The sequence below is a fragment of the Malus domestica genome, chromosome 15, assembly GCF_042453785.1.
Source record: "Malus domestica chromosome 15, GDT2T_hap1".
In the NCBI taxonomy this organism is placed as follows: Eukaryota; Viridiplantae; Streptophyta; class Magnoliopsida; order Rosales; family Rosaceae; genus Malus; species Malus domestica.
In genome coordinates this window covers 6,078,494-6,104,449 of record NC_091675.1, presented here as the reverse complement: position 1 = coordinate 6,104,449, position 25,956 = coordinate 6,078,494, and the positions used below count along the sequence as shown (strand labels likewise).

Genomic DNA, 25,956 nt, shown 5'->3' with positions numbered 1-25,956 from the left:
TTTTGGAAGCTGTTGTGAGAATAAGCTGGAATCAAAGGAAAAAGCTGAAGCTGCTATTTGCAACTTTGGAAAACTGGCTTTTTTTTCAAAGCACACGGAGCTACAGTGCTCATTTAATGAAAATACTCACTATCAGACTGCTTTTTTTTCCAAAAGCACTTTTACAAAAAAAGTTTACCAAACACTCTGCTGATTTATTTCACATCCGCTTATTTTCACAACAGTTTTTTTTCAAAGCACAGCAATACCAAACCAGCCCTAACACTGCATCTTACCTAACACGACTGTGATGAGTCAAACTATGAGATATTTACAAGGCAAAAACAGAGAGAAAGTAAAAGAAGAACTCCTGCATGCATATGGTAATACAATTAAAAATGAGCATTCACTGATAACTAAGATTTGCATTAATATTTATTATTGAAACTACCTAGCTACTTAACCAATAATTGGTTAAGTACTCTTACAACTCGATCAACTGTGTACACTGATTAATATAAAAATATCACTCTCTGACATGAGCGCGCACCCTCTCATAGAACTAGAGAACCAGAGAACTTCAACTGTGTACTACTCCATTGCTAGCTAGCTGGAGATATATTTTAATTGGTGGAGTTGGATTCAGATAGGAACCAATTGGTGAAGTTTTGGAGGGTAGCTTCATCAGCCCTGTAATGGTATTGAGTGAATCGGAGCAAATCTGACCATGTGAAATCCGGGTACTTTCTTGTCTCTTGTTCTTTGCGCAGAAGATCCTCGGGGGGCTTCACAACCTTGTCATCCCTTGGGCACAAAAAGAATGCCAACGATCTCCTCTCCTTGCGCCTGTTCACCATTGCCCTGTGCAAGCAACTCTTGTATTTCCCATTCGATAATGCCTATATATAAACATAATTAAAATATCGATTAATTAATTAAAAAATTAGTTAAACTATATAATTATTGGCCAACAGGATCCTCTCCGGATCCTTTTAGTGAGAATCTTAGGGATCCATGAATAGTGTCCGTTCATCGTATTTGATGCGGTCAATTTTTATCAGCTACTGTTTGTGTTTAATTTTAAATAAAAATATTTAAAATGATTTCTGACCGTACGATATACGATAAAATGACACGATTCACGGATTCCTAAGATCCTCACAAAGAGGATCCGGCAAGGATCCGGATTCAATTATTGGTAATCAGCACTATTCAACTTTATGAGAACAAAATACATAGTGCAAGTTGGCCCTTTACCACAATGAAAAGATGTTGAATTCTTGTGTTATGGCCTGATTTTGAATCATGTCAGCTCCTAATCTAACTAAATTTATATAGAGTATATATGTGCATGCAGGGAACAATTTATACACAAACAATTACTTAGATAATGTTAATTGATGGGGCATTGATTATTATTTTCATTACATTCTTCAATACTCTCAACATATCCATCATGATACTACCTGTTCCCAGTGGCTTTGAGTACTCATTGCTTGTCTGCCATGTCATACATTGAAACTCATTAATTCGGTTTTTTTCTAGAATATACCTATGCAAAACCCTAATATTTGCACAAAAAATATGCATGTGTGTACGTGTGTGCAACAAAATCACAGATTGTACAAATGCTAATGGGGGCCGGCCACTAGCCACTAGGATTCTTGTATTTTCTGTTAACACTAACCTAGCCCCCATATCAATCCTTTACCATTCTTGTACGTCAAGATTTCCTAATATCCATAATCTGGAACATTGATGGAAAGACACCTTGTTTTTTTCTTTTTGTTGGAGTAGCCACAGTTTTTTTCCTAAAATTGATTAATCTATGAAACCATAGTGGTGCCACGTACAAATTTGGTGGGGAAACCAATATGACTCAAGCATAATTACTATCTTAAATAGAGTAATATTATTCATATCATATTTTTGTACCACATTTCTATACCACTTTAGGTGGCATCTGATGTAGATTGCCACATCATTTGAAAAATTTACAAAACCTAAGGAAATGAATAAGAAAGACTCCTCGTATACCATAATCATCATTTAATTAACTAGTTTTTCTTAATTATTAGTTTATTAAATAATGAACCAAATTTAAAAATCTAATTAATTCAAATGATGTGGCTGTCCATATCAAATGTCACCTAAGGTGATATGAAAATGTGGTACAAAAACATGATATGAATAACATTACTCTTCTAGATATTCCTTATCAATTATAAGAGCATGTATGCGTACCGAGAAGGTGTCACCAATGTTGATGACTAGGGCACCTTGAATCGGTCGAACCGAATGCCACTTCTTGTTGACAAACACATCAAGCCCTCCAACTTGGTCTTGATTGAGTATGGTCAAGGATGTTGGATCACAATGAGGTCCGGTTCCGAGAGTAAGACTTGGCTCTTGGCAAGTCGGGTAGAAGTTGCACCTCATGATTGAGTGAGCATCCTCAAAAAATTCTCTGTAATGCATCCGATCCACTCCCAAGCTGATTGCAAGCAGCTCCATTATTGAAAGAGCCAAAACATTCATTGATTCACAGTACTTTTGATAGACCAGCCTATATACAACAAATAGAAAATTTCATTTTAATCCTTAAAAAAGATGAGTTTTAGATTATAACCATATGTAAGATTAAAATCCAATTTTAGTCCCTAGCACATTTAATCATATCATTTATTAGTTGTATTTTGATGTTTTATTTTATCCTTTTATTTTTATTTTAATGTATTAATTACATTTAAATTTAATTTTTATTTCATTCATCATAATATATTTTAATGTCTACATTTAGGCAACTAATTTTTTTATAATATATATTCCGATAACAATTTTGTATGTTCTTTATTTAGGTACATTAATACATTTGAATATTTTTGTATATCCATCGGTACAAACATGTAGTTACATTGATTCAATATAACGCATTTCGGTCAATATAATGTATTTCGTTACGTACACTTTGGTACACACATTTGAGTATTGACTTTTAGGTACATTAATTCAATTATTATATTTCGGTAAATACATTTTGGTATTGATATTTAGGTACATACATTTTCGGTATTGACATTTAGGTACATACATTTCGGTATTGACATTTAGGTACATTAATTCAATATAATACATTTCGGTACATACATTTAGGTTCATTATAATATATTTCGGTACAAAAAGTCAATTTTATATATTTTGGCACAATCATTTATGAACACTTATGTATTTATATATTTTTGTATCACAATTTTTTTTTAATATTTTCTCATTTACATTCATTTCTAATTAAAAAAAACTAAATATGTGCATATTAATAAAATTAAAATTTAATATGGAGAGATTAAATAAAAATACACATTAAATAACAAAAATTGAATGTAAATTTTGATAAAAGTACACCCAAGGGATTAAATTGAATATTTAATCTAGCACCAGATTTTTTTTAAATTTTAATCTTTTACAAGGATTAATGTTCAAAAATCCCTTTGTTTGCAAGAACTAAATTAAACACATCCAGCTTGTTTATAAATATACTATTTAGAAAATGCTGCCCACACGTGTAAGAAAAACAAACGTAATTAGTGTGAGTCATGTAGCACTACTGATCATGTACCATTTATAAATAAGACTTACCCTGTTTGTTCAAAATCTTCGCCTAGTTTGGATTTGAAGAAATCCGCCACAACTGTGTCGGTGCCATTCGCTTGGAAACCAAAAGACAAAGTTTCCTTCCATGGCAAATTGGTTGAGAATCGATCAGCATGAGACCCAGAATAACCCCAAGGGCTACCAGGTACCCTTTTCACCTTTGCTTTCTCTTCGACGGGGAGCTTGAAGAAATGATCCATGTGATCATCAGCGAGTTTGAGGAGATTTGGATCAACGCCGTGGTTGGTCACTTGGAAAAAACCATGGCTCAAGCAAGATGCCCTAATGAGTTTGGCAGCATGCTCGGTTGCCACAGCATCACCCTTGAAGAAACCCTCAAGATCCACCAATGGTTCATTGAGCTCCTCAAGAGCAGCAACCAAGTGACTTTCAGGCCAAATGAAACCAGTGGGGACATGGGATTGTTTTTGCAAATATGATGAGTCAATGAAAGGAGCAATACCTCCCTTTTGGATATGGCTATTGGTTTCCTGATGGTTTTCGAGCTTTGATGGAGAGGACAAGAGAACTGAGGCACTCGAATCCATAGTTTGGTATTGTAGGACACGGACAATTTTCTTTTTCCGCTAAGGAGACACGGACAATTGTGAGAATAGGCCAAGATAGGTTCCAATTTATGTAGAATTTATAAGAGGAGTGTTCCAAAGGGTGTTGAAAGAAACTTGGGGTCTAGTATTTGGATGGCCAAGACGTTCGTGTGTATCCACGATTATACTTGGAAATTGATTTCAAAGGAAATATTTGGCTGAATGACCGATCTGTATTTCGTTGCCAAAACACTGAATCTTATCGGTAATTTTTTTGGTATGTAATGAGCATATTTGGAAGATTGATTTTAAAGAAAATATAGAGGTTGGATCCTTTTCCATGTATAAAATGAACACAATAATGAGTTGGGTGTACATTGAACACAATAATGAATTTGATTAAAACATCTTATAGTAAATTTCTCTTACCAAAACACAAGAAATCGTTTACTAATTTTCTATGACGGATCTAGGAAAAATAATTCGAAAGGCCATATGTAAAAATTCACAAACATTTCTTAGACATATAATAATCTTAGGGTCCGCCCTTGCTAATTTTGTATTTTATTTTATATAAATACAATGTACTTGAAATAACTACATACAATTCACATTAATTAGATAAGAAGAAACCAAATATAGAAGTAAACACGATAGACAACCGCCACTAAAACTCATGTATTTGGGAAGTAAACCAAATTGAGAAGTAAATACGATAGACAATGAGCCACTAGTACTACGGTCTAGTGGTATTCCTTCTCACTGATTAGTGAGAGGTCTTAGGTTCAACTCTCGCCAAAGGCGACACCCCATCTCCTTAGTGTAGATAATATCGATTTGTTAAAAAAAAAAAAAAAAAACAAAACGATAGACAATGAACACAGTAATGAGTTGGGTGTATTGTATGTGGCGTGTACATTGAACACAGTAAGAATTGGTTAAAACATCTTAATACAATTATATATGTTTGGGTTTATCCTTTGTATACCTACATGTAAGGTAAATTTCTCTTACCAAAACACACGAAATCAATTTAGGGCCCATTTGAAGTGTTTTCTAAATGACTAAAACTACTTTTGGTGAAATTGATTTTAGTTTCCAAAGGCACTTTGAGTGTTTTTTGGAAGAAGCACCTGGTGCTTCTTGCAGAAAACACTTTGTGTGCTTTTCTAGGACTCACTTGAATTTTGACTAAGGATTTGTTTCAAGAATATTTTCACCAAAACACTTTCAGTCATTTAAAAGCACTTCCAAATGAGCTCTGATTTTGTTACAAAATACAATGTATTTTATCTATATCTAAACCACATATTAATGAAACCCTTTTTGTCAACCAAAAGAGGGTGAAAATACATTTTTGTCTTCTATTACAACAAAAAATTTAAGGACAATGACGTAATTTCATATAACAAAATTTTGCTATTTTTGTTTAAGCCTCACCTACAAATGGTTCTATCTCTCTAATATTTTAAAAATAAAAAATAAACATTTCTCCCTTTCTCCCCACTCCCACGTTTTGTCTCTCTCTTCCTCTCTCCTCCAATTTTAAAACAAAAATGAAAAATTTCACACACATTTTATGTGTTGGCATATACTGGTATATATAAAGGGAGAAGGAAAAAATGGTGAAACATTCATAATTTCAAAATTGCCCTTTTCCCCATTAAATTTTCAAATAAAGTAAATAATTTACAAAAAAAATAACCCCATGGATTAGTTAGTAACTAACTTTATTATTTTCTAAAATATATTATTATTTTGTTTTTTCAAATAAAAAATAAAAAAGTCAACGCATGTGGCAAGAGATTAGTTTTATATAAACTAGTATATGCCCACACATAAAATGTATGTGAAATTTTTCATTTTTGTTTTTAAAATTGAAGGAGAGGAAGAGAGACATAACGTGGAGGAGAGATGGAGAAGGGTTTATTATTTATTTTTTTTAAATTAGAGATGATAGAATCATCTGTAGGCAAGGTTTAAACAAAAAAATTAAAAATTTATTTTGTGAAATCCTTAACTTTTTTGTTGTAATAAAAGATAAAAATGTCTTTTCACCGTATTTTGGTTGATAAAGAGGATTTCATTAAGGGAAGTGTTATTGACACTCAAAAATTCTTATTCTACACTCTTCACAAGTGTTTTTTCTTTCTTTCCTAATATAGAAAGTTTGGAGTGTAGAATGAGATTTTTGAAATGCTAATAACAATTTCCTTTCATTAATATGTAGTTTAAATACAATATATTTGAAATCACTACATATAGTCCACATTAATTAGATAAGAAATAACCAAATTGAAGTAAACACGATAGACACCGCCAATAAAACTCATGTGTTTGGTTCCCCTCATCATTAGGGGCATTTTAGGCAACCGAAAATATAAATTGGGTGAAATTAAATTAAATTAAATTAAATTAAATTAATGAATTTGCTTAGTTAGTGTTAGAGAAAAATACTTGTGGTTCTTAAATAAAGAAAATTGAATTTTAAGGGGTAAGTCACATTTTTATACTGAAAATCACACACCCGTTGCATAATTTAAGGTTGAAAATGTGACATCATCCATATGACTAACCCTAAACTGCATCAAGAATCCATGGTTAGGCAGCTTAATTAGCCTCTCTTGCCACTTAGTACTACGGTATAGTGGTATTCCTCTTCACTTGTAAGTGAGAGATCTTATGTTCAATTCTTGCCAAATGCGAGTTTGAACCACATTATTGCTAGCCCATTGTGAGGCTAAGTCCATCACTTCTCTCTTTAGTGTAGATAATATCGTTTGTTAAAAAAAAAAAAAAATTAGCCTTTCTTATCCTCAAATTTTTTCATTAGAAAATAGCAAATGCTAAACAAAGGGTTAATTAAACTAACACTCTTTGAGGTTTATTGGGTTTTCACAAAATCCCTAGCTCTTGAGACATTACACTAACATCCCCTTGGTTTTAATTCCCTTGTCATCTAACCCTTTGAGTAAAAAATTTGCTTGTAAATTACTTAACGACCCTCTTATTATTACTTGAAACTAATAAAGAAAAGCTTTACAATTATATATTAAAAAAATTATAAAACATTAAAAAAATTTAAAAGGACAATACGACAATGATCGCAACATCAACCCCGAGGGTTTTGTATTGTAATTTTAATTCCACTATTGATTCCTTGGGGCCGTCCAAGACAATGAAGATCTGGGTTGTCGCTCTAATTTTTCATTTGAGATACAATTATACAAAGAATCCAAATTGAATCTTAAATTCGATTTACTAAAACCTACACAGAAACCGTATAGGCTGGTTGGACACGACGACATCGGTGAAAACCAAATTAATGAGCTTGGCGAGATAAACAACTATGTCGTCCCTGCCTCTGACGTTTTGATTTCTAAATTTTTTGTTTTTTAATATATAATGTTTTAATTTGATTTTTTTTTCTATATATTTATAAAGATTTTCTTATTCAACAAAAATATGAACTTTTCTTTACTTGTAAGGGTAAATTAGTAAATTTATAACTAGATTTTTTTACTCAAGAGGTTATACGAAAGGGAATTAAAATCTGAAAGTGTATTAATGTAATGACTCAAACATGAGTCAATTGTGTGAAAAATTAATAAATCTCAAAAAATGTTAATGTAATTAACCTGCTAAACAGAAGATGAAGTGCTTCCAGCCAAGGTCTTAAATGCCAATAATATTGACGATATTTCGCTGATTTATCGGTTTTTCACGTTACCGATATTTTAATGGTTATCCAATTAGTTTTCGTCAAAATATCGCGATATTATTGATATTATCGATAATATCGCTCTCTCTCTCCATCGTCGGAACGGCAGCCGAGCTCTGTCGTGGCAGCACCAAGATATGCGCCTCTCTCTGCCAAGATCTGCGCCTCTCACAGGTGGTGATGGTGCTCGCAGGAGTGTGCGCTACTCTGGTGGAGGTCACTGTGGGGTGGGAGTGGTGTGTCTCCCCTCCGCTCGCTCGCTCACTATCTATTCTTTCTGCGGTGGTGAACGAAGGAATTCTGCTGTTGTGCAGTGCAGCAAATCGAACTAATTTGAGCTTCACACTAACACGGAGAGAGAGATTCAAGACTTACCTAATCGGAAAATCAAAGAAGACTCGCCGGAGAGTTTATGGGCTCCGCCATTCTCACAAGGCGGGAGAGATAAGACTGATGATGTGTGATGATGGTGGTGTCCTCGAGCTGCTCGAGTGGAGCAGATGGTGCTGCTGCGTGTGTGTGTGTGGTCACGGCAAGAGAGGGAGAGAGGTAAGAGGGGTTCGAGAGAGAGACAGTGCAGAGAAGAGAGAGATAGTCGAAGTGAGTGAGAGAAGGAAATGGGGTCTCGGGGTAGGGGAGAGAGAGAGAGAAACGTGATGAGTGCTGGGGGGGCTGCCACGTGGCAGCCTGAGAGGGTTTCGAAATCCAGATATAGAGTTCAGATTTAATTAGGATAAAGGACTAATTTGATAGTTCCAAATACACTCACAATGTTTGCCAGCTCGTTATATAATCAACTTAAATCAGTTAAATCCATCATGCAATGCATTTCCTTCTAATTTTTTGTGATAAACTAATAAATAATTGACTAAATAAACACCCTACAAAGTTTCAATAAAAATTTCCAAGTTTTTCTTACAATTTCCGTGGTTTTTATTCAATTTTTATCGATATCAATAATATTCCGATATTTCCATCGATATTTCCGTATTTTTGAACTACCGATATTTCCGATATCATCGATATTTTATACCTTACTTCCAGCCGACAGGGATATCTAGTTTTTATTTAATCCTTTTGATTTGTAGCAATATATATCAAAACGGCTTCACGTGAACTCGACATTCTTGTTTTTCTCAAGGACACAATATCTCTCATATGTATGGCCTACCTGTCCTTCCTTTGTTTTGTTTTGTTTTTTTATTTTTTTTTTTTGCTGAAACAGTGTCAAAGTTTAGGGTTGATGGAATTTTTGAGACAATTATGGAGAGGATTCGAACGGATCAATCCAACGTCAACTGTTGAAGATGGAAATTTTGATGTGTTTGGATTTTGGATTGATAACATAGATAAACTCAGAGTCAAGCTCACTTTGTAGCATCTTATGAGTTGTTAAATTTATGCATTGAAAACCAATTCAGTCACATGTCATTTCGATTCTGTTGGAAAAATAGGATCTAATTGCTTTATTAAATCACATAGAAAATTAAAAAATAATTCATGCAATTATATATCAAAGTAATGCATGCACATGAGTAACCAATGTTAAATGAACATGACATAATGGATTAGAAAAACCTGGAAACACGGTCGAGGAAAGTGTTAGACCCTATATTATTACGATAATTTTATACCCCACTACGGTGCTCATGGTTGATCGGCGCTTGTCTCCCAAGATACAACAATCACGTCCATGTAATAGCAGCACTTCAAATCACAAGGCTCCATGATTGTGTTGAAAACTCTTATATAGACTCAATGAGAATATCTAATATTTAGTACACTATATGTATGAATATATGTATGATTAAAAGTTGTTTTATGTTTATAGGAAGCTTCCCTATTTATAGAATTTGAGATACATTTTTGGAAAGCATGTGACTATTAATGAATAGTAAAAAGTTGCAACTCTTCATTTGAATAGGCACATCTTTTTACCAAAACACTCTACTTCTAATTTCCATTCAATTAATAAATTTAATATAATAATATTAATATTAAATTTTCCAACAGATTCATCTCTCAAAACAAAACCAAGATGCAAAACAATCCGTGAAGTAACTTCCTCTCAAAGTTTCATGTCCAATCCAATGCCCAAAATGAAACTCAAAAAAAGAAAGGCCCATGAACATATTGATAGCCTTTTGTTTCGGTTATATTTTCCCAACATAATTTTTTATTACAAAGTGATATTTTAGGCTAATCTACACTATACAAAAGGAGAGGATTTGGTTCAGAAAGACTCTAATTGTCAGGACAATCTACCACTTACATTTTTCTTTCAACATTAAAAAGAAAATACAACCAAACTAAAAAGTTTGATGATATTTCTTCCTATCTAACATATTGAATAGTATAGCCACGTTGTACTACGATCTAGTGATATTTCGTTTCACTTGTAAGTGGAAGATTTTAAGTTTTACTAGTTCGCTACCAAATTATTATGGTTGACCTAAATCATTCACCTTAATGTTAGAGTATATACTCAAGTCATTAGGATTATGACATCTGTCAATGTGTGAAAGGCTAGATTACAAGAGTTGGTTAGTTAGTTAGTCCAAGTTGTATGGATTTAGAAGATAAGGATAAAATGTAACAAAATCTTACACAAGATATACTGTGATTGTATTGATCAGATTCATTAAGGAAAATATGCAAAGATTTCTTTCTCTCTCTTTGTCTCCTTCTTCGATCTTTTTCTTCATAAGTCTCTCTTAATCTTCTCTGTGCAATACTGAGGATTACTGCATTATGGTTAACATGGTATCAATCGCCCGAATGGCTTAGACAGCTTCTTTGATTCTGGTTTCTTGTGCTTCCGCTTCATCTCTCATCTCTCATCTCTTTGTGATTTTCTGGGTTTTTCTCTTCACCCCCAAGTTCTTCGATTCGGTTGGGTCGTTCTTGCCTACCAAGTGTTTGTTCTTATTCCTCAAAGAAAATTCTTTACAATGATTACTGCAAATCTTGTAGTCTCTGATTACTGGGTTGATTTCTTCTATCTCATCCTCTGTGTCGGTTAAGTTGGATGACTCCAACTATCTTCAATGACATTTTCATATGCAACTGACGCTTGAAGGATATGGGATAATGGGATTTGTTGATGGTTCGACTCGTTGTCCGCCTCAATACTCGTTTATTTCTTCGAGTGATTCTGAAGTTTCATCAGTTGACATTGGTTCAAGAATTGAGTCGGATGCTTATAAAGTGTGGAAAATGCATGATAGGGCTCTTATGCAAGTTATTACTGCAACTTTATCGTATGTTGCCATTTCTTGTGCAATTGGGAGTACCAATGCTAGAGATTTGTGGGTTCGTCTTTAAGAACGTTTTTCTATAGTTAGCAAGACTTCAATCTTTCAACTCAAGTATGATCTTCAGACTATCAAGAAAGGGGTAGATTCTGTATCTCAGTATCTTCAATAGATTAAAGAGGCAATAGACTATATTGCGGTTGCAAAGGTTAATTTTGAAGATGAGGACATTGTTATCTTGGCTTTGAATGGTTTACCTGCGGAATATAACACATTTCGATGTGTAATTTGTGGCAGAGAGAATGTAATTTCCCTTAAAGAACTTCGTGCTTAGTTGCTTGCAGAGGAATCAATTATTGAGAACAGTCAAAGTCTACCATTTTCTACTGCATTGTTTGTAAAGAATCAAGGTTCTAATTTTGGGGCTTCATCTTCTGAGTCTCAAGGAGTTTTTCATTCTGGGTTTCAAGCTCCAAATGGTTTTAATGATAACTCTGGCCAATCTCATTTCTTTAATGGAGGTCACAAGTTTAAATACAAGGGTAAAGGTAAAACTGGAAATTTTCAGGGCCACAAATATTATAATAATCAGGGACAAAGTTATTTCAGATATAAACCTGTTGTTCATGATTTTACTCCTGGAATTCTTAGTAATCCTTCCCGGCTTCATAATGGTCTATCTTCGTCCAGTATCATCTGTCAGTTATGTTCTCAACAAGGTCATAGTGTTGCTACTTGTGGTTACAGAAACACTAACTCATCTGAGTCTACCGTGAACTGTCAAATCTGTGATCGAAGTAACCATATTACAAAAACTTGTTTTTATAGAAATAAGAACAGACCTCATTCATCCCAGATGATTGTTATGCAAGCTACTTTTCCTGGATATATGCAGCCTCCATATATGCCCTCTATGATGCATATGGACTATCCTAATATGCTCTCTATGATGAACATGATGTCTTCAACTGGTACACCAAATCTCAATTCTTCTACACATATAACTAGTTCTAATGCATATGCTTCTACCAATATGAATTAGGGGTGGAAAAAATTCCCAAAAATCCTGAACTGAATCGAAAAAATCCCGATCCCAAACCAGGAATTTCGGTAAATTTCCCAAACCGAAATTCCCGAAATTTTTGGGATGTTATCCCGAACAGATCCTGAAATTTCGGTACAAGATTCGGGATTGGCTTCTTGATATTTGGGGAATCCCATACCGAACCGAAAATATATATATTTATACATATATATGATATATATTATTCTTTTATAATTGATGCTAGTAGTTTCTAATTCATGCTCTGCAATCAGGAATGCCCTGCACCTTGCATATTTTTCATGTTCTGTTTGATTTTCATTTGGATTTTATTATTGCTGCTGTCATGGTTGAGGATTTTATAAGGCTTGATTCTTTTGTCTGTCAACAGATTGCCAAAAGGGTTTTAATTAATTTGAATTTTGACTTTGATAAAAGCAGTCAGGCATGCCAGTGTTCAATTAAATGGTAGTGTGAATGAAATGACATTCATAATTCATGAATGTGTTCTTGAATTATATATTTGAAGAATAATTCATAATTTCATATTTTAATTTAGGATTCCCGATTTGTCCCGAAATCCCGAAAATTTGGTTTGAGATTGGTCTTCAAATTCTCGTCCCGAAAAATTTCAGTTTGAGATTCGGGGTACTAGTTTTGGTTAGGTATCCCATACCGAACCACCCCTAACATGAATGTCTCTACTTCATATGCTCCTACCATGCCCAATTTCGTTTCCCCACAAGTTTGGTTGACAAATTCCGATGCAACCAATCACATGACAAATGACCTCAGCAATTTGTCTCTGGCCTCTCCATATCCAAATAATGAGACCGTTCACACTGCAAATGGGGAAGGTTTACAAGTTTCACATATTGGGAGTTCTCTTATTCGGCCATCTTCACAATCTATCAAATTGAATTATGTTCTTTACATTCCCAAATTGTCTCATAATTTGCTGTCAGTTCATAGAATATGTTTTGACAACAATTGTTAGTTAATATTCGATGCTTACTGTTTTTGGATTCAGGACAAAACCACAAGGAGAATATTGTATAAAAGGCTATGCAACAATGGACTGTATCCAATTCCTTCATTCCCCAGTTTATCATTAGGTTCATCATCTCACCTACATGTTTCCTTCCTTTTTCTTCTGCTTCTGCAAAATCTGTAATACCCTTTGAGGTTATGCATAGTGATTTGTAGGGATCTGCACCTAGTGTATATATGGATGGTTTCAAATATTATGTCCTTTTTGTTGATGAATGTACCAAATTTTGTTGACTCTTTCCTTTAATCAATAAATCTTATATTTATTATGTGTTTGTTACATTCTACCACTTTGTTTTTACTCAATTCTCAGCAAGAATTAAGACTTTATAGAGTGATGAAGGGTGAATATATTAGTAAACCTATGCAGTCTTTTCTTGCTAAACAATGCATTTCTCATCATAAATCTTGTCCCTATACCCCTGAACATAACGGTTTGCCTGAGAGAAAGCATAAACATGTAGTTTAAACAGCAATTACACTGTTACAGAATGCACATTTACCTTTTAAGTTTTGGACTTTTGCTTGCCAAACAGCCATCTATTTGATCAATCAAATGCCATTTTTATCCTTCAAAATCAATCACCTTTTGAACTATTGTACTCTGCTATTCCTGAAATCTAGCACCTAAGGGTGTTTGGTTGTGCTTGCTTTCCACTTTTAAAACCCTATAACAACAACAAATTTTAACCTAAGTCTGCAAAATGTATCTCTTTGGGATATGCTTCGAACTATAAAGGTTATATATGTTTTGAACTCAATCTTGGGAAAATATATATATCAAGACATGTTATTTTCAATGAACTTGATTTTCCCTACAGTGCTTTGAGTTCTAAGTCATAATGTTCGCAGTCATAATGTTTAAAGCCCGATAGTAGTCCTCAAATACTCCCTGTTGTGATAACTACCTTGCAAAATGTGTTAGTTTCTCCATCATTAGTTCCTTCTTTTATACATGAACCTGATCCATTACCTTCTCAATCTCCCCCAACATAATATCCTCCACCATATATATTATCTCAGTCATCATCACCACATCAGTCCATTGTTGCCCAAGATTCTCCAGCTCATATGGTTCCTGAATATAGCTCTGAAAGTCTTCAAATGGATGACATACCACCATTGAATTTACATCCCATGCAAACTCAATTCAAGAGTGGAATTGTTAAGAAAATTGTTCTATTTTCTTCTGCCAACATCTTCACAGTGGTTGATTTGACTATTACTGAACCTACCATATATAAATCTGTATTGGAAGTTCTCGTGTGGTTTAATGCAATGAATGAGAAGCTTAATGCTCTTTATTCACAGAAAACATGGAGTTTGGTTGATCTTCCACCTCACAAAGAATTTAGTTGGGTGTAAATGGATTTTTAAAGTCAAGAGAAATGTTGATAGGAGTATTGCTAGACATAAGGCTTGTTTGGTTGCCAAAGGATTTAGTCAAGAGGAAGATTTGGACTATGGTGAGACATTTAGTCTGGTTGTTAAAACAATAACTGTGAGACTCATACTTGCTCTTGCTGCTCACTATAACTGGCCATTGAGACAACTAGATGTGAGGAATGCCTTTCTTCATGGCATTTTAAATGAGGAGGTTTATATGTCTCAACCTCAAAGTCTTGAGGATTCTAAGTATCCCTACCTGGTTTGCAAATTGAATAAGTCTTTATATGGACTTAAACAATCACCAAGGGCTTGGAATGATAGGTTTACTCAATTTTTACCACTGTAGTGTTTCAAAAACACTCATTCCGATTCTTCATTATTTGTTAAACATGTTGTTGGTTCCATTATGGTTCTTTTCTTATATGTGGACGATATTATAATTACTGGGAGTGCATCTTCTGCTATTCAACAAGTTGTTGCAGATTTAACCAAAGAGTTTGATATTAAGGATCTTGGTCCTTTACATTTCTTCTTAGGTATTCAAATTTCCAGAACAACTCAGAGGTTGTTTTTGTCTCAAGAAAAGTATATTGTTGACTTGTTAAAGAAGATAGACATGATAGATGCCAAACCTGCAGCCACACCATGTTTGCCTTATAGTAGACTTCTTAAAAATGATGGCCAGCCTTTTAATAATTCTGCCCTTTATCGAAGTGTGGTTGGAGCTTTGCAATGCCTTGTGTTCACTAGACTTGATATCGCATTCTTTGTGCATTAGGCTAGTCAGTTTATGCAAGCTCCAATGATATCTAATTTCACTGCAGTTAAACGTATTTTGAGGTATCTTAAAGGGTTTTTATCTAAAGGGATTACTTATAGTCAAGGATAGTTGTTTCTCAAAGCCTTTAGTGATGTTGACTGGGTGGGGGATCCCAATGATAGCCGCTCAATTACAGGTTTGGTTGTTTTTCTTGGCAACAATCCCATCTCTTAGTCTTCAAAGAAGCAGCAAACAGTCTTTCGTTCATCCACTAAAGCTGAATATAGAGCTTTGTCTTCAACATCTGCTGAATTAGAGTGGATTCAACAGTTGCTTACATTCTTGCAAATCAAAATTTCTAATCTTCCAGTATTGTTTTGTGATAATATGTCTGCTATAGCATTCTCTTTTAATCCAGTAAATCATCAGCGAACTAAACACATTGAAGTTGATGTTCACTTTGTGCGAGAAAGGGTTGCAAGCAAGAAACTACTGGTACAATTTGTTTCTTCTTCAGATCAATTTGTAGACATCTTAACTAAAGGACTCAGTGCACCTTTCTTCAACACACATTGCAGCAACCTCATGCTTAGTTCATCCAAACCTGAGCTTGAGGGGGGATGTTAGAGTATATACTCAAAGTCATTAGGATTATGACATCTGTCAATGTTTGAAAGGCTAGATTACAAGAGTTGGTTAGTTAGTTAGTCCAAGTTGTATGGATTTAGAAGATAAAGATAAAATGAAACAAAATCTTACACAAGATATATTGTGATTGTATTGATCAGATTCATTAAGGAAAATATATGCAAAGATTTATTTCTCTCTTTAAAACTCTCTCTCTCTCTCTCTCTCTCTCTCTCTCTCTCTCTCTCTCTCTCTCTCTCTCTCTCTCTCTCTCTCTCTCTCTCTCTCTCCTTCTTCGATCTTCTTCTTCATAAGTCTTTCTAATCTTCTATGTGCAATATTGAGCATTACTGCACTATGGTTAACACTTAATGTAAATATATTGTTGCACTGAAAAAGAGTGAACTCGTTTGATTTTCTCCAAAAAAAATGCATCAATTATATTCCTCGTATTACCTTTAAAACAAATGTTTAAATAAGGATACAATTTTTTTTTTAAAGCTACTAATAAAATTAAATAAAAACCCAAACCAAATAAATATACAGAAGAGAATTACTTAGTTGGATGATCCAGTAGATCATTTCCACATTGCCAAACCATAAAATGAATAAATTCACAACCTTTCAAATATACGCATGACCACACACACACACACACACGCACACACACACAAAATATTAATCTACAAGAAAATAAAACAATCAAGAGAAATTAAAGGGTTATCAATGTCCTCAGCAGGAAGAGAGTCCATATAGTCAGCCAGTGCTTCTCCAGCTGCAACCTCATCGATTTTAGAGGTGATCCTGTGAATTCTCATCTCTGTTTCTCTGCTGTTCAAACAAGGCCGAAGTCGCCGGCTCGAATTATTGTAATTCGCGTAGGGGTTGTGTGGCTCGATACAAGTCTTGGATGTGGATTTAGTACCGGCCTCACGCTGGTCCGTCGCGCAACAATATGAACCTGCAGGCCTAACATTCAATGCACTGTTAGGTCTCAAATGATTTAATTCTTTTGGTGGGATTGGCATGTTGAACCTTCTACTTGGGGAGGGTGACCTCAAAGTTCTACTTGGATGTGAATATGCAGAGATCATAGGCCTCTCTGGCTCTTTTCGGAAGCTCTTTTGCCTTCCTAGAGAATTTGGTGAGCTTGATCTCACTCTCTTCTGTGGTGTAACTGACACATTTGCCCTTTTAAGGTTCGGCAGCGGCTTCTTGTTCACTACAGTGGCAGAAACCGGCTTTTGTGGCAATGCCGATGGGGAAAATCTCGAAAAGCTTGCATCTTTGATCGAGTTAATGCGAATGACATGCGGGTTCTCCTTGTAACACGACCACAAGAACTCGTTGGAGAAAGAACGATCAATTTTCGAGCTGGAGGCCGAAGAAGCACTTGACAAGGCTGAGCTCAAGGAGGAAGCGCTTGTGTAGGAAGTGCTTGTGGTGCAAGGGAAGGAGGAGGCAGAGGAAGTGGAGTTGGAAGGGGATTGAGGACAAGGTGAGATTTTGTTGGAAGCAGAAATTGGAGGGATGGTGATCCTAGGAGGAGGCTGTGAAATTATCAACTTGTCTTGGACATTGTTGAATTGTTGTAGGAAGTGTTTTTTGGGTGTGCATTTGCTAATGCAGGAACCCATTTGCTGGATTTTGAATTAATGCAGGAACATGATGGTAAGTGGTTACACAATTTATATAGTTGGTACTAGCTTTTTTTATTTAATTTGTGGGAAGTGATGGAAAAAGTGGGTGTGTGAATGTGGCTTTTGCTTTTTTTCTTTTGCTTTTCAGATATTTGAATTTTGTTGCCGGGTATGAATTCCGTTGAGCAACGGCTAGGTTGACAGGGATGATATCAAACGGTGGTGGCTACTTTCATGATTTCATCACATGCCTCTTCAGCTTCTAGAATACACATTGCAGCCAACTTTTTTGTAAGATTTTTTTTTTACTGTGCGAATATTGCACGATGATTGAAATTGTCTATTTTCTAGTTTATCCTTTAAATGTCAACCCTGTACAAAATTCAACCAAATCAGAATTAGTTTAATTGTTCGATGAATGTTTTGAGAACTGAATGTTTAACTAAATAACATTGTTTGTTTCTTTATTGAATAATTATTAGATAACTAAACGATTTTTGTCAAACTTGATTGTTAAAGATAGTATAGAAAATAAATAGTTTTGGATGCAACATTAGAGGATAAGAAAAAGAACTAAGAAAATAACGAAAATGTTAAATAAAAATGTTACCCATCTATATGGCATCCAATTGACTTCTTGTTACACTTTGGGCATGGCAAAATAGTCCGTCGTCGAATTGGGCGGCCCACTTAAACCCGGTTTAAGCTTTACCCAAGCCTATTTGTACTTTTAGGTACATTCGAGGCCCACTATGTAGGCAGCTCCTCTATTTCTTCATTGTTACTTCAATTAGGGTTATATATTATAATATGAAATATTGTAATATATAATTTTAATAATTTCAATACAATTCCAAGTTATATTTTCTTCAGGTCGTATTTGGCTCGTTGGAGTTTCTTCAGGTCGTATTTGACGCAATACAATTCCAAGCCAAACAGCTCGAGTTTGAAAATTTTATTCAATTTCTCGTAAATCACACCATCGTCACCTAATAATCAACGATTCAAATTTACAATTGAATAAAATTCGCAAATAATTGAACCAAATTTACAATTGAATAAAATTCGCAAATAATTGAACACAGTCAAGAAAATTGTCATTAGCAAGCAATTAACCGACTTAATTTACCAAAAGAACAAACTCCATTTGCAGGTTGCAATTGATGATGGAGTCAGAATTCCCATAAGAAACAACTCATCATCAACAATACTAACATTAACACCAAACAAGATTTGGCAAATAGATCCATACAACTTCCAACCCCAATTACACTTCCCCCCCCCCCCCCCCCCCCCCAACACCAAATGGGGGATTTCCCGTTGTTATTTCACAACTAGTTAGGCTTCATAAAAATATACATACAAACATATCGGCACACATCGTACTTAACTTTATGGCGACGAGTATGTAGATCAAATGGTTACGGGCGACTAACCAAGTCAGCCACAATCTTCTTGATTATGGATCCTCTAGGTGGCACTGGTGCTCTACCCCCACCGCCGTTTGCCGGGGCCTGGCCGGGTCTACCTCCGACGTTGGGATCGCTCATCTTCACTCTTTCTGCTTGGCCTTGGACTAAATTAGCCAGTCCCAGTGGGAGATGAACCGACAAACACAGCACAAGAATTTTTGTAAGGTGCTATTTATCCCACTCTAATTATTTATGCCACAAAACCGCACATTGCCCCGGCGCCAGCTGTTTATAATGCCAACATTATTTATCCATTTCTTGTCCTGTTGTGATCATTTTGGTTAAATATTATGAAGTCGGCACCCCCAGTCTTACTGTGTATTACTCATCTGTCCCATCAAAATTTTACTACGATTTAACGGTATTTTTTTTTCTTTTTAAATTTGCAAGTAAGAAATTTTGATAAACCATTGTACATGGTAAATACGATACTCACTTAGTATGGTGTACAACTAAAGTTTTGATCAAGCTAATTACTTGAAATTAGGGTAACTTAATCCATGTATAAAAAATAAAAAAACAGTTTTAAACTGGTTATTTGGACAATGTGATGTGATTCGTTCAATCATTTAGGGATTAGGCCGTGGCGTCACCATGCTTACGTCAGCACCGCAAAAATCTGAGGGCTTGCGATCTTATCCATACACTTGCACATGGGATCTAGAAGGCGGCTTAACTGAGAAACCAAGGATTAAGATGAGAAATGCTCCACGACATTCTTTTTTTTTTTTTCAAACCAGACATTTTTTTAGGAATATGATTTCTGTTATCTTACATTTTTGTTACAACGGTTTATGATGTTGATATAAAAATTGACGTTAAATTGTAAAATGACAGAGAATATCACTTTGAAATAGTCTCTTTAACATTTCTCATAAGATATAATATTGTTGAAGTTTATCTTGTATTAACTTTTTAAGATATTTGTTGATATGCATGGTTCAATTTTATTAAGATAATTTTTTATGGAGATGTGTAGATTGGAGATTCTCTAACAATTGTTCTGTTTATTAACCAGCGATATTCCACATTGGATTTATTTAAACCAAAATAACAGAAATTCGAACTTTAAATTGATGAAGTAGCTTGTTGCCGGGTAAACTTTTTATTCTCACAAATGGCCTAAGCCCAAAGAAAGCCCAATTACAAGCCCATCCTCTTTTCTTATATTTCCTTCGAATTGGCGCTGGTATTTGTCAGGCTCAATCCCCATCCCATATTACATGTTCATGAATCATGTGTGACTCAGAGAATTGGCTCTGGTATCTGTTAGCACGATTTCTTCACACGGTGACATAAAGGGAACTGACAAAGCTCGATGAAGTTTTTTCGAAAAAGTGCTTCTCTTGGAAAGTGATTATACACTTCCAAGATTCCAACTGTTCCAGTGACTTTTTACTTTGCTTTCGTCCTTTACTCGCCCCTGGGTTCCGCTGATTCAAATAACGATGTGGTATTCACACATCTCATTTTACTTTTCATACACTTCTTGATAATTTATGTCCGTTGATCTTCTTCAATTCATCCGATCCGAATGTTGAAAATTAAAAAGGTGTGTAAGAAGTAAAATAAGGTGTGTGGATATCACACCCTTTAAAATATAACTTAGTGAATGACTGGACAACGAGCTAGCGAAATTTTTTTTTACTTATAAGTAAAGGGTTTTAAGTTTAAATTTTGGAAATTATGATTTGGCAACTAACCTATCCTACCATCCCATTAGTATAAATATCGTTGTAAAAAAAAATAACGATTGTGATTTTATTTGATGTTAAATTGTCATTGTAAGACAATCGCATTGAACTTTCCATCATCTCTAAAGAACTTGCGTAGGGCATTTAGACCACGTCATCTATGAGAATCTCATAAATATATAATCTTCGGTATTAGTGTTACATTGATTTCATTAGGACAAGGATTGTCTGCTCTCCTACTTCTGGTGCCCTTTTGTTTTGTGTGGCCACGATTAAGCCACGTCAACATTTTATATTACTATTCATTTTTGTCTTATTATCTCTATAAAAAAATAATATAAAATGTTGACGTGGCTTAACCGTAGCCACATAAACACAAGAACACCAGAAGGGGAAGGGCAGACAATCCTTATCCTTTCACCAGATACGAAAATTGTTCTATTCGTACTACCTTACCGAAAATTTACTTCTCCCAAAAGGGGTAAAACCCGTAAAATAAAAAATCAATTGATGAGAATAAACTCTAGTTCTGGCCTTTTCTTCCAAACATGTGAATAAATCCACCCTCCAAGAATCCAGTTCCAAAAAGCAAATCATGCACTGCTCACAATAGGCCACAAAAACCCTAAACCCTAAACCCTATTCTGATTTCTTGAGCAACTCACAAAAAAGCTTCCAACTTTTGCATTATTTGGACTGCATTTCAAGGCACAAGAAGCAGAAAACCCAGCATTTCCCTCTTCTGGGTCAGCCCAAAAAATGTCAAGGCCATTTGATCAGACCCAGCAATCTCCACCAGACTTTGTGCTGCAGCAAAACACCAACACCTTTCACTCACCCCATGGCTCCATTGGAGCAGTTGTTGGTGTTCTTATTGTGGTGCTACTTTTGGGTCTGGTTGCTGCTGTGATTGGAAGGGTCTGCTCTGGAAGGAGTATTTTCGGGTACGGACATTACGATTTGGGGAGCTGGGCAGAAGCGAAATGTGCATCCTGCATTGATGGAAGAATCAACACTCAGATTCCAAGGCCTAATGTGTCTGCTACTTCATCTGCAACTGCAAGCCCAGCACAAACCCAGCAAGAATCCGAGCTTCAACCTCCACAAACTGCAAATGTTTGATTTCTGGTTATTGGGTTTTGGATTTAGTATTGGTACCTACCCAACAAGTCACAAGTTTCCTATTTTTTTTTTTATTCTTTATTTTCGATCTTCATCTGATCTCTGTTGCTGGGTACGTTATTAGAGCAGGGAAGCCATACATTCTGTGATGTTGGTGTCAATGATTTTGGAAGGATGAAATGAATTTGGGAGACTTCTTTGAATTTTTTAATTGCCTCTCTAACTTAGTTCTAGTTGAAAAGAAAAAGGAGTTAAGATATACATTACCAATCAAGATTCAAGCATTTTTGCAACGAATACTACAACGTATCAAACTGTGATTTGTCTGTAACGTATCGATTCAAGTTTTTTCCTTAAGCAATTGCCATATTTTTCATTTGATCGATCACCGGAGCCACATGATCTTTACGATCACATCAGACCATTCAACAGAAAAAGTAATTGCAAAGGAAAAGTAGTCAATGTGGTCCACCGAGCACAATAACTTGAGCAGCTGGTAGAAATTGGTGACTGAATTGAGGGAATAGGTGGAAAATGGCTAAAAATTCAAAAATCCACATGCTATAACAAGCTTAACAAGGCCCCAGAACGCATCGCTTTCAACCCAGAAAAGGGAATAATTTTGTTGATTCTGCAAGCACACAACTCATCCAAGAATACTTGGGGTCCACACTTGCTTTAATGCCCTTAGCTGGTGGTAGTTTACAACTTCCAGATGCGTAATGTCGAATCTCCAGATTTTGAAGTTGTGGTAAATTTGATTTTTGCTTTCAATTGAGCTGCAGGCAAAAGTACGTTAAAACAGTAAGCTGAACCAGTTCTACAGGATTTGCCACTTATCTTCAAAGAAATTACTGTTTCCGTTTCCACGGTCAATATTTTACTTTAAACTAATCTAAACCGCAAGGAAGAGGATTGAAGTAATGTGCATAGGGTGGAGCAAATCCGCAATAAACAATTCCGCTATTTGTATATTTGTAGGGTAAGAATGGACCTAGCTTCTCTGCTCTCCTACTTTCTGTACACTCTCATATCTTCTTATTTGTGCGGTCACGGTTAAGCCATGTCAACATTTTATATTACCATTGTTTTTTGTCTTATTATCTTTATAAAAAAAATCAATATAAAATATTGACGTGGCTTAACCTTGACCGCACAATATAGGAGCGTATGAAAAGTGGGAGGACGAAGAAGCCGGATCCGGTAAGAATACGTTAATCACAGGTAGGCTTTTAAGAAAACTGTTCAGACCCAGAAAAGGGGGCACTTTTTAGCAAGCCCAATTGTCATTCATCATAGGGTTTCCAGAGAACAGCTTTTCTACCCTGTGCATTGCCCCCTGCACATGGCTGCGTATTGTGCGTATCAACTCATCACATCCACCGGTTTTTAATCTATAAAAATGGAGGGCTGAGGTTTTTGCTAATTGGGGCATGCGCGCAGCACATATGTGCAGGATAGTAAACATCTTCCAGAGAAATGTTCAAAAGTTATTCTTCCTTCCCTTCATCCAAATTTTCTCATTAACCAAACAGACACCTTGATCATATTAAGATTGTAAAAATTCCCAAGTTTCCACATGCCGTTGTTTGACCGTTTAATCCTCGTCTGTAAACGAACCCACACCTACCCTCCGTTGCCTTAGCTGACCTCTTAAACTGTTAATGCGCCACTAATCATAGCCATTGCATGAGATTTTTGTACTTAATGGATAATTACCAAATTTACGATGACCAGAACCACTTGTCAACCAATCAATTTTACTCTTTTACCCCTGCAGTCTTCTGGTCATGCTGTCACATAATCAACTAAGGAGTAGAGTTATGATGTAATCTGAAAGTTGGCAATTCAGTAATTACCAAATGAGAAAATAGGGTTTTGAAGTTCAGCTTCTGGAATCTGAAAATGTGAAAAATGTTGAAACCAAAGAGACAGAGGCAAATCTAATCACTTTCGATTTCCTATATAAACCCCATAACCCTCTCACGTTTTCTCATCACCTTCTCACACAATCAAGTTTCTATATTTTTTTAAGGACATTACTAGAGGGGCAATGGCTTTGAGTTCTAATGCGCAAGTGTTCATCCTCCTCCTAGCTGCTGCCTCTCTCTTGGCAGTGACTGAGGCCAGAACCGTGGTTGTTGGAGGGTCTGAAGGCTGGCGTTTCGGCTACAACTACACTGACTGGGCGCTCCAAAACAGCCCCTTTTACATAAATGACCAACTAGGTTAGTATCATTTAACATCAAAATTCTCTGTGCATGACATCCCTTCTTGAATTTCAATAAACATGCTTTTATATTGTACGATAACATGTGTATGTGACAACTATATCAACGCATTATCAATGGCAACATCGGCAGTTAGTTCTTTAATAAAAAACGGACATACAGATGTCCATTATTCCGTAGATCGATTATTCCATGCATGCATGCGTCAACTATTTATGTGTGTGTATAAGTTCTTGGTTTAACTTTTGCAGTGTTCAAGTACTATCCACCGAGTGAGGCGAACTCCGGCTACAGCGTATACCAACTGCCGAACCTATGGAGCTACATAACTTGCGACTTTAGCAACGCCAAGCTGCTGGCGAGTCAGATGCAGGGAGTTGGCGACGGCTTCAAGGTGGAGCTAACTCGGTGGAGTCCTTATTACTTTGCCAGTGGTGAAAAAGATGGCAAGAACTGCAAGGATGGGCTGATGAAGCTGTTTGCCATCCCACTGCCACGTTGGAATAATTAATCGCAGAGTTTGAAAACACACAAATAAAAAGGTCCGGGAAGAAGAGACGGTGTACAAAAATACACACATACGCACACCAGATTGATTATGTACTTCAATTATTCTGCAGGGTTTCGAGCCAAATAATAATTTCCCCATGATACTTGTAGGGGGAATCGTGTCTGAATAATTTGTACTCGTTTCTTGATTTTCATACAGTCATATACACAATAAAGATGATTTTGTCAGTTTGAAATTTATTTTATATTAATAAAAATGTTCAACTCATGAATAAGAAAAATATTATCTTACTTGACTCTCTAAATATTTCAAATGTTTATGTTGTCAGATTATAAATCTCAACCATTGATCAGGTTGATTTTTATCTGAATGATTAATCTGAACCATTTATCATAATTCTTATCTGAATGGTTAATTCATATTCATACAAGTTAAATTTGTACTAAAACATGAAAGCCTTATGTAGGGATTTAGCACCTAGTATCCGGCTTGCATGTCGTTTGCATTGTGATCCGTTACCTCATACAATATAGTTCCTACTCAAATATACTAATGTTCAAGCCTGACTTGCTGAGCCAAACTAGATTTGGTTTGTTTCTATCACGAGTTAAATTTCAACGAGCCAATGACAAGCCATACCTGGTACTAAATCGAACTAGAACCAATTTATAGCAGTAACTGCAACCGACACTCTCTCTCGTATGATTTGTGACGGGCTACTTACACTGTAGTTTCTATCCAAGAATATCTGTCTCCTACAAAAAAAATTGGCCATGGCCTATGGGCCTTTACCGGTCCAGAAACTATGACAAATAATGTCTATTACTTCCATGACTCACATCACATCCATAAAAACTTTTCTACGATGTTCGGCATGAGCAGTTAAAACAGGCAGACCATGCGTGCATGAATCGATCACACAAATCCAAAAGTGCTTCTCTAGAAGCAGAAGTGGGGAACACAAAGTGACAGTTTGCTTCCAACCGCGCCAAAACAAGGTGCCGCTATTCGATCAGACGTATGCTTTGTTAGCTTTTCCACCAGTGGAAGAAAAGATGGTGAAAAAGTCCTCGCGTACTTAGTTTTCAAATATATATTGCCAGTCGGTGGTGGGTTTAACTTTAAATTGTTTTCAAAGACTTTGAATCTGTTTTTATTCGGAAACATGAAACATATTCCGCTTGATTCTAAATCGTAAATACCTAAACTCTTGAAGAAAACCTTTAGCTGTCAAGTCATTTGTATTGATTTAACGGTTGACAAGT

At 35.5% G+C, this 25,956-nt stretch overlaps 4 protein-coding genes across 4 annotated transcripts; 2 read left to right on the top strand and 2 right to left on the bottom strand.

Moving 5' to 3' along the window:
• Positions 1 to 371: 371 nt before the first annotated feature.
• On the bottom strand, positions 372 to 4,247 carry LOC103400175 (gibberellin 20 oxidase 2-like). The gene is made up of 3 exons (XM_008338844.4): positions 3,616 to 4,247; positions 2,224 to 2,545; positions 372 to 878 (listed from the first exon to the last, which is right to left on the bottom strand). Exons 1-3 carry the CDS (start codon positions 4,176 to 4,178, stop codon positions 603 to 605), a joined length of 1,161 nt encoding a protein of 386 aa, XP_008337066.1. The 5' UTR covers positions 4,179 to 4,247; the 3' UTR covers positions 372 to 602.
• Positions 4,248 to 16,435: 12,188 nt separating this feature from the next.
• LOC103400174 (uncharacterized) lies at positions 16,436 to 17,959 on the bottom strand. Its single transcript, XM_008338843.3, has one exon. It carries the CDS (start codon positions 17,656 to 17,658, stop codon positions 16,705 to 16,707), a length of 954 nt encoding a protein of 317 aa, XP_008337065.2. The 5' UTR covers positions 17,659 to 17,959; the 3' UTR covers positions 16,436 to 16,704.
• A 3,627-nt stretch (positions 17,960 to 21,586) lies between these two features.
• LOC114821287 (uncharacterized) lies at positions 21,587 to 21,949 on the top strand. Its single transcript, XM_029093310.1, has one exon. It carries the CDS (start codon positions 21,587 to 21,589, stop codon positions 21,947 to 21,949), a length of 363 nt encoding a protein of 120 aa, XP_028949143.1.
• A 1,965-nt stretch (positions 21,950 to 23,914) lies between these two features.
• On the top strand, positions 23,915 to 24,930 carry LOC103415613 (early nodulin-like protein 2). The gene is made up of 2 exons (XM_008353926.4): positions 23,915 to 24,177; positions 24,432 to 24,930. The coding sequence occupies exons 1-2, from the start codon at positions 24,003 to 24,005 to the stop codon at positions 24,689 to 24,691; spliced, it is 435 nt and encodes a 144-aa protein (XP_008352148.1). The 5' UTR covers positions 23,915 to 24,002; the 3' UTR covers positions 24,692 to 24,930.
• Positions 24,931 to 25,956: the final 1,026 nt, after the last annotated feature.

Excerpts from the sequence above, each read along its gene's own strand:
- LOC103400174 (XM_008338843.3), bottom strand. The coding sequence starts at position 17,658 with ATGGGTTCCTGCATTAGCAAATGCACACCCAAAAAACACTTCCTACAA.
- LOC103400175 (XM_008338844.4), bottom strand. The coding sequence starts at position 4,178 with ATGGATTCGAGTGCCTCAGTTCTCTTGTCCTCTCCATCAAAGCTCGAA. Across the intron at positions 2,546-3,615 it reads GAAGATTTTGAACAAACAGG|GCTGGTCTATCAAAAGTACT; the intron begins GTAAGTCTTATT and ends TGTTGTATATAG. Across the intron at positions 879-2,223 it reads ACATTGGTGACACCTTCTCG|GCATTATCGAATGGGAAATA; the intron begins GTACGCATACAT and ends GTTTATATATAG.
- LOC103415613 (XM_008353926.4), top strand. The coding sequence starts at position 24,003 with ATGGCTTTGAGTTCTAATGCGCAAGTGTTCATCCTCCTCCTAGCTGCT. Across the intron at positions 24,178-24,431 it reads TTACATAAATGACCAACTAG|TGTTCAAGTACTATCCACCG; the intron begins GTTAGTATCATT and ends TAACTTTTGCAG.
- LOC114821287 (XM_029093310.1), top strand. The coding sequence starts at position 21,587 with ATGTCAAGGCCATTTGATCAGACCCAGCAATCTCCACCAGACTTTGTG.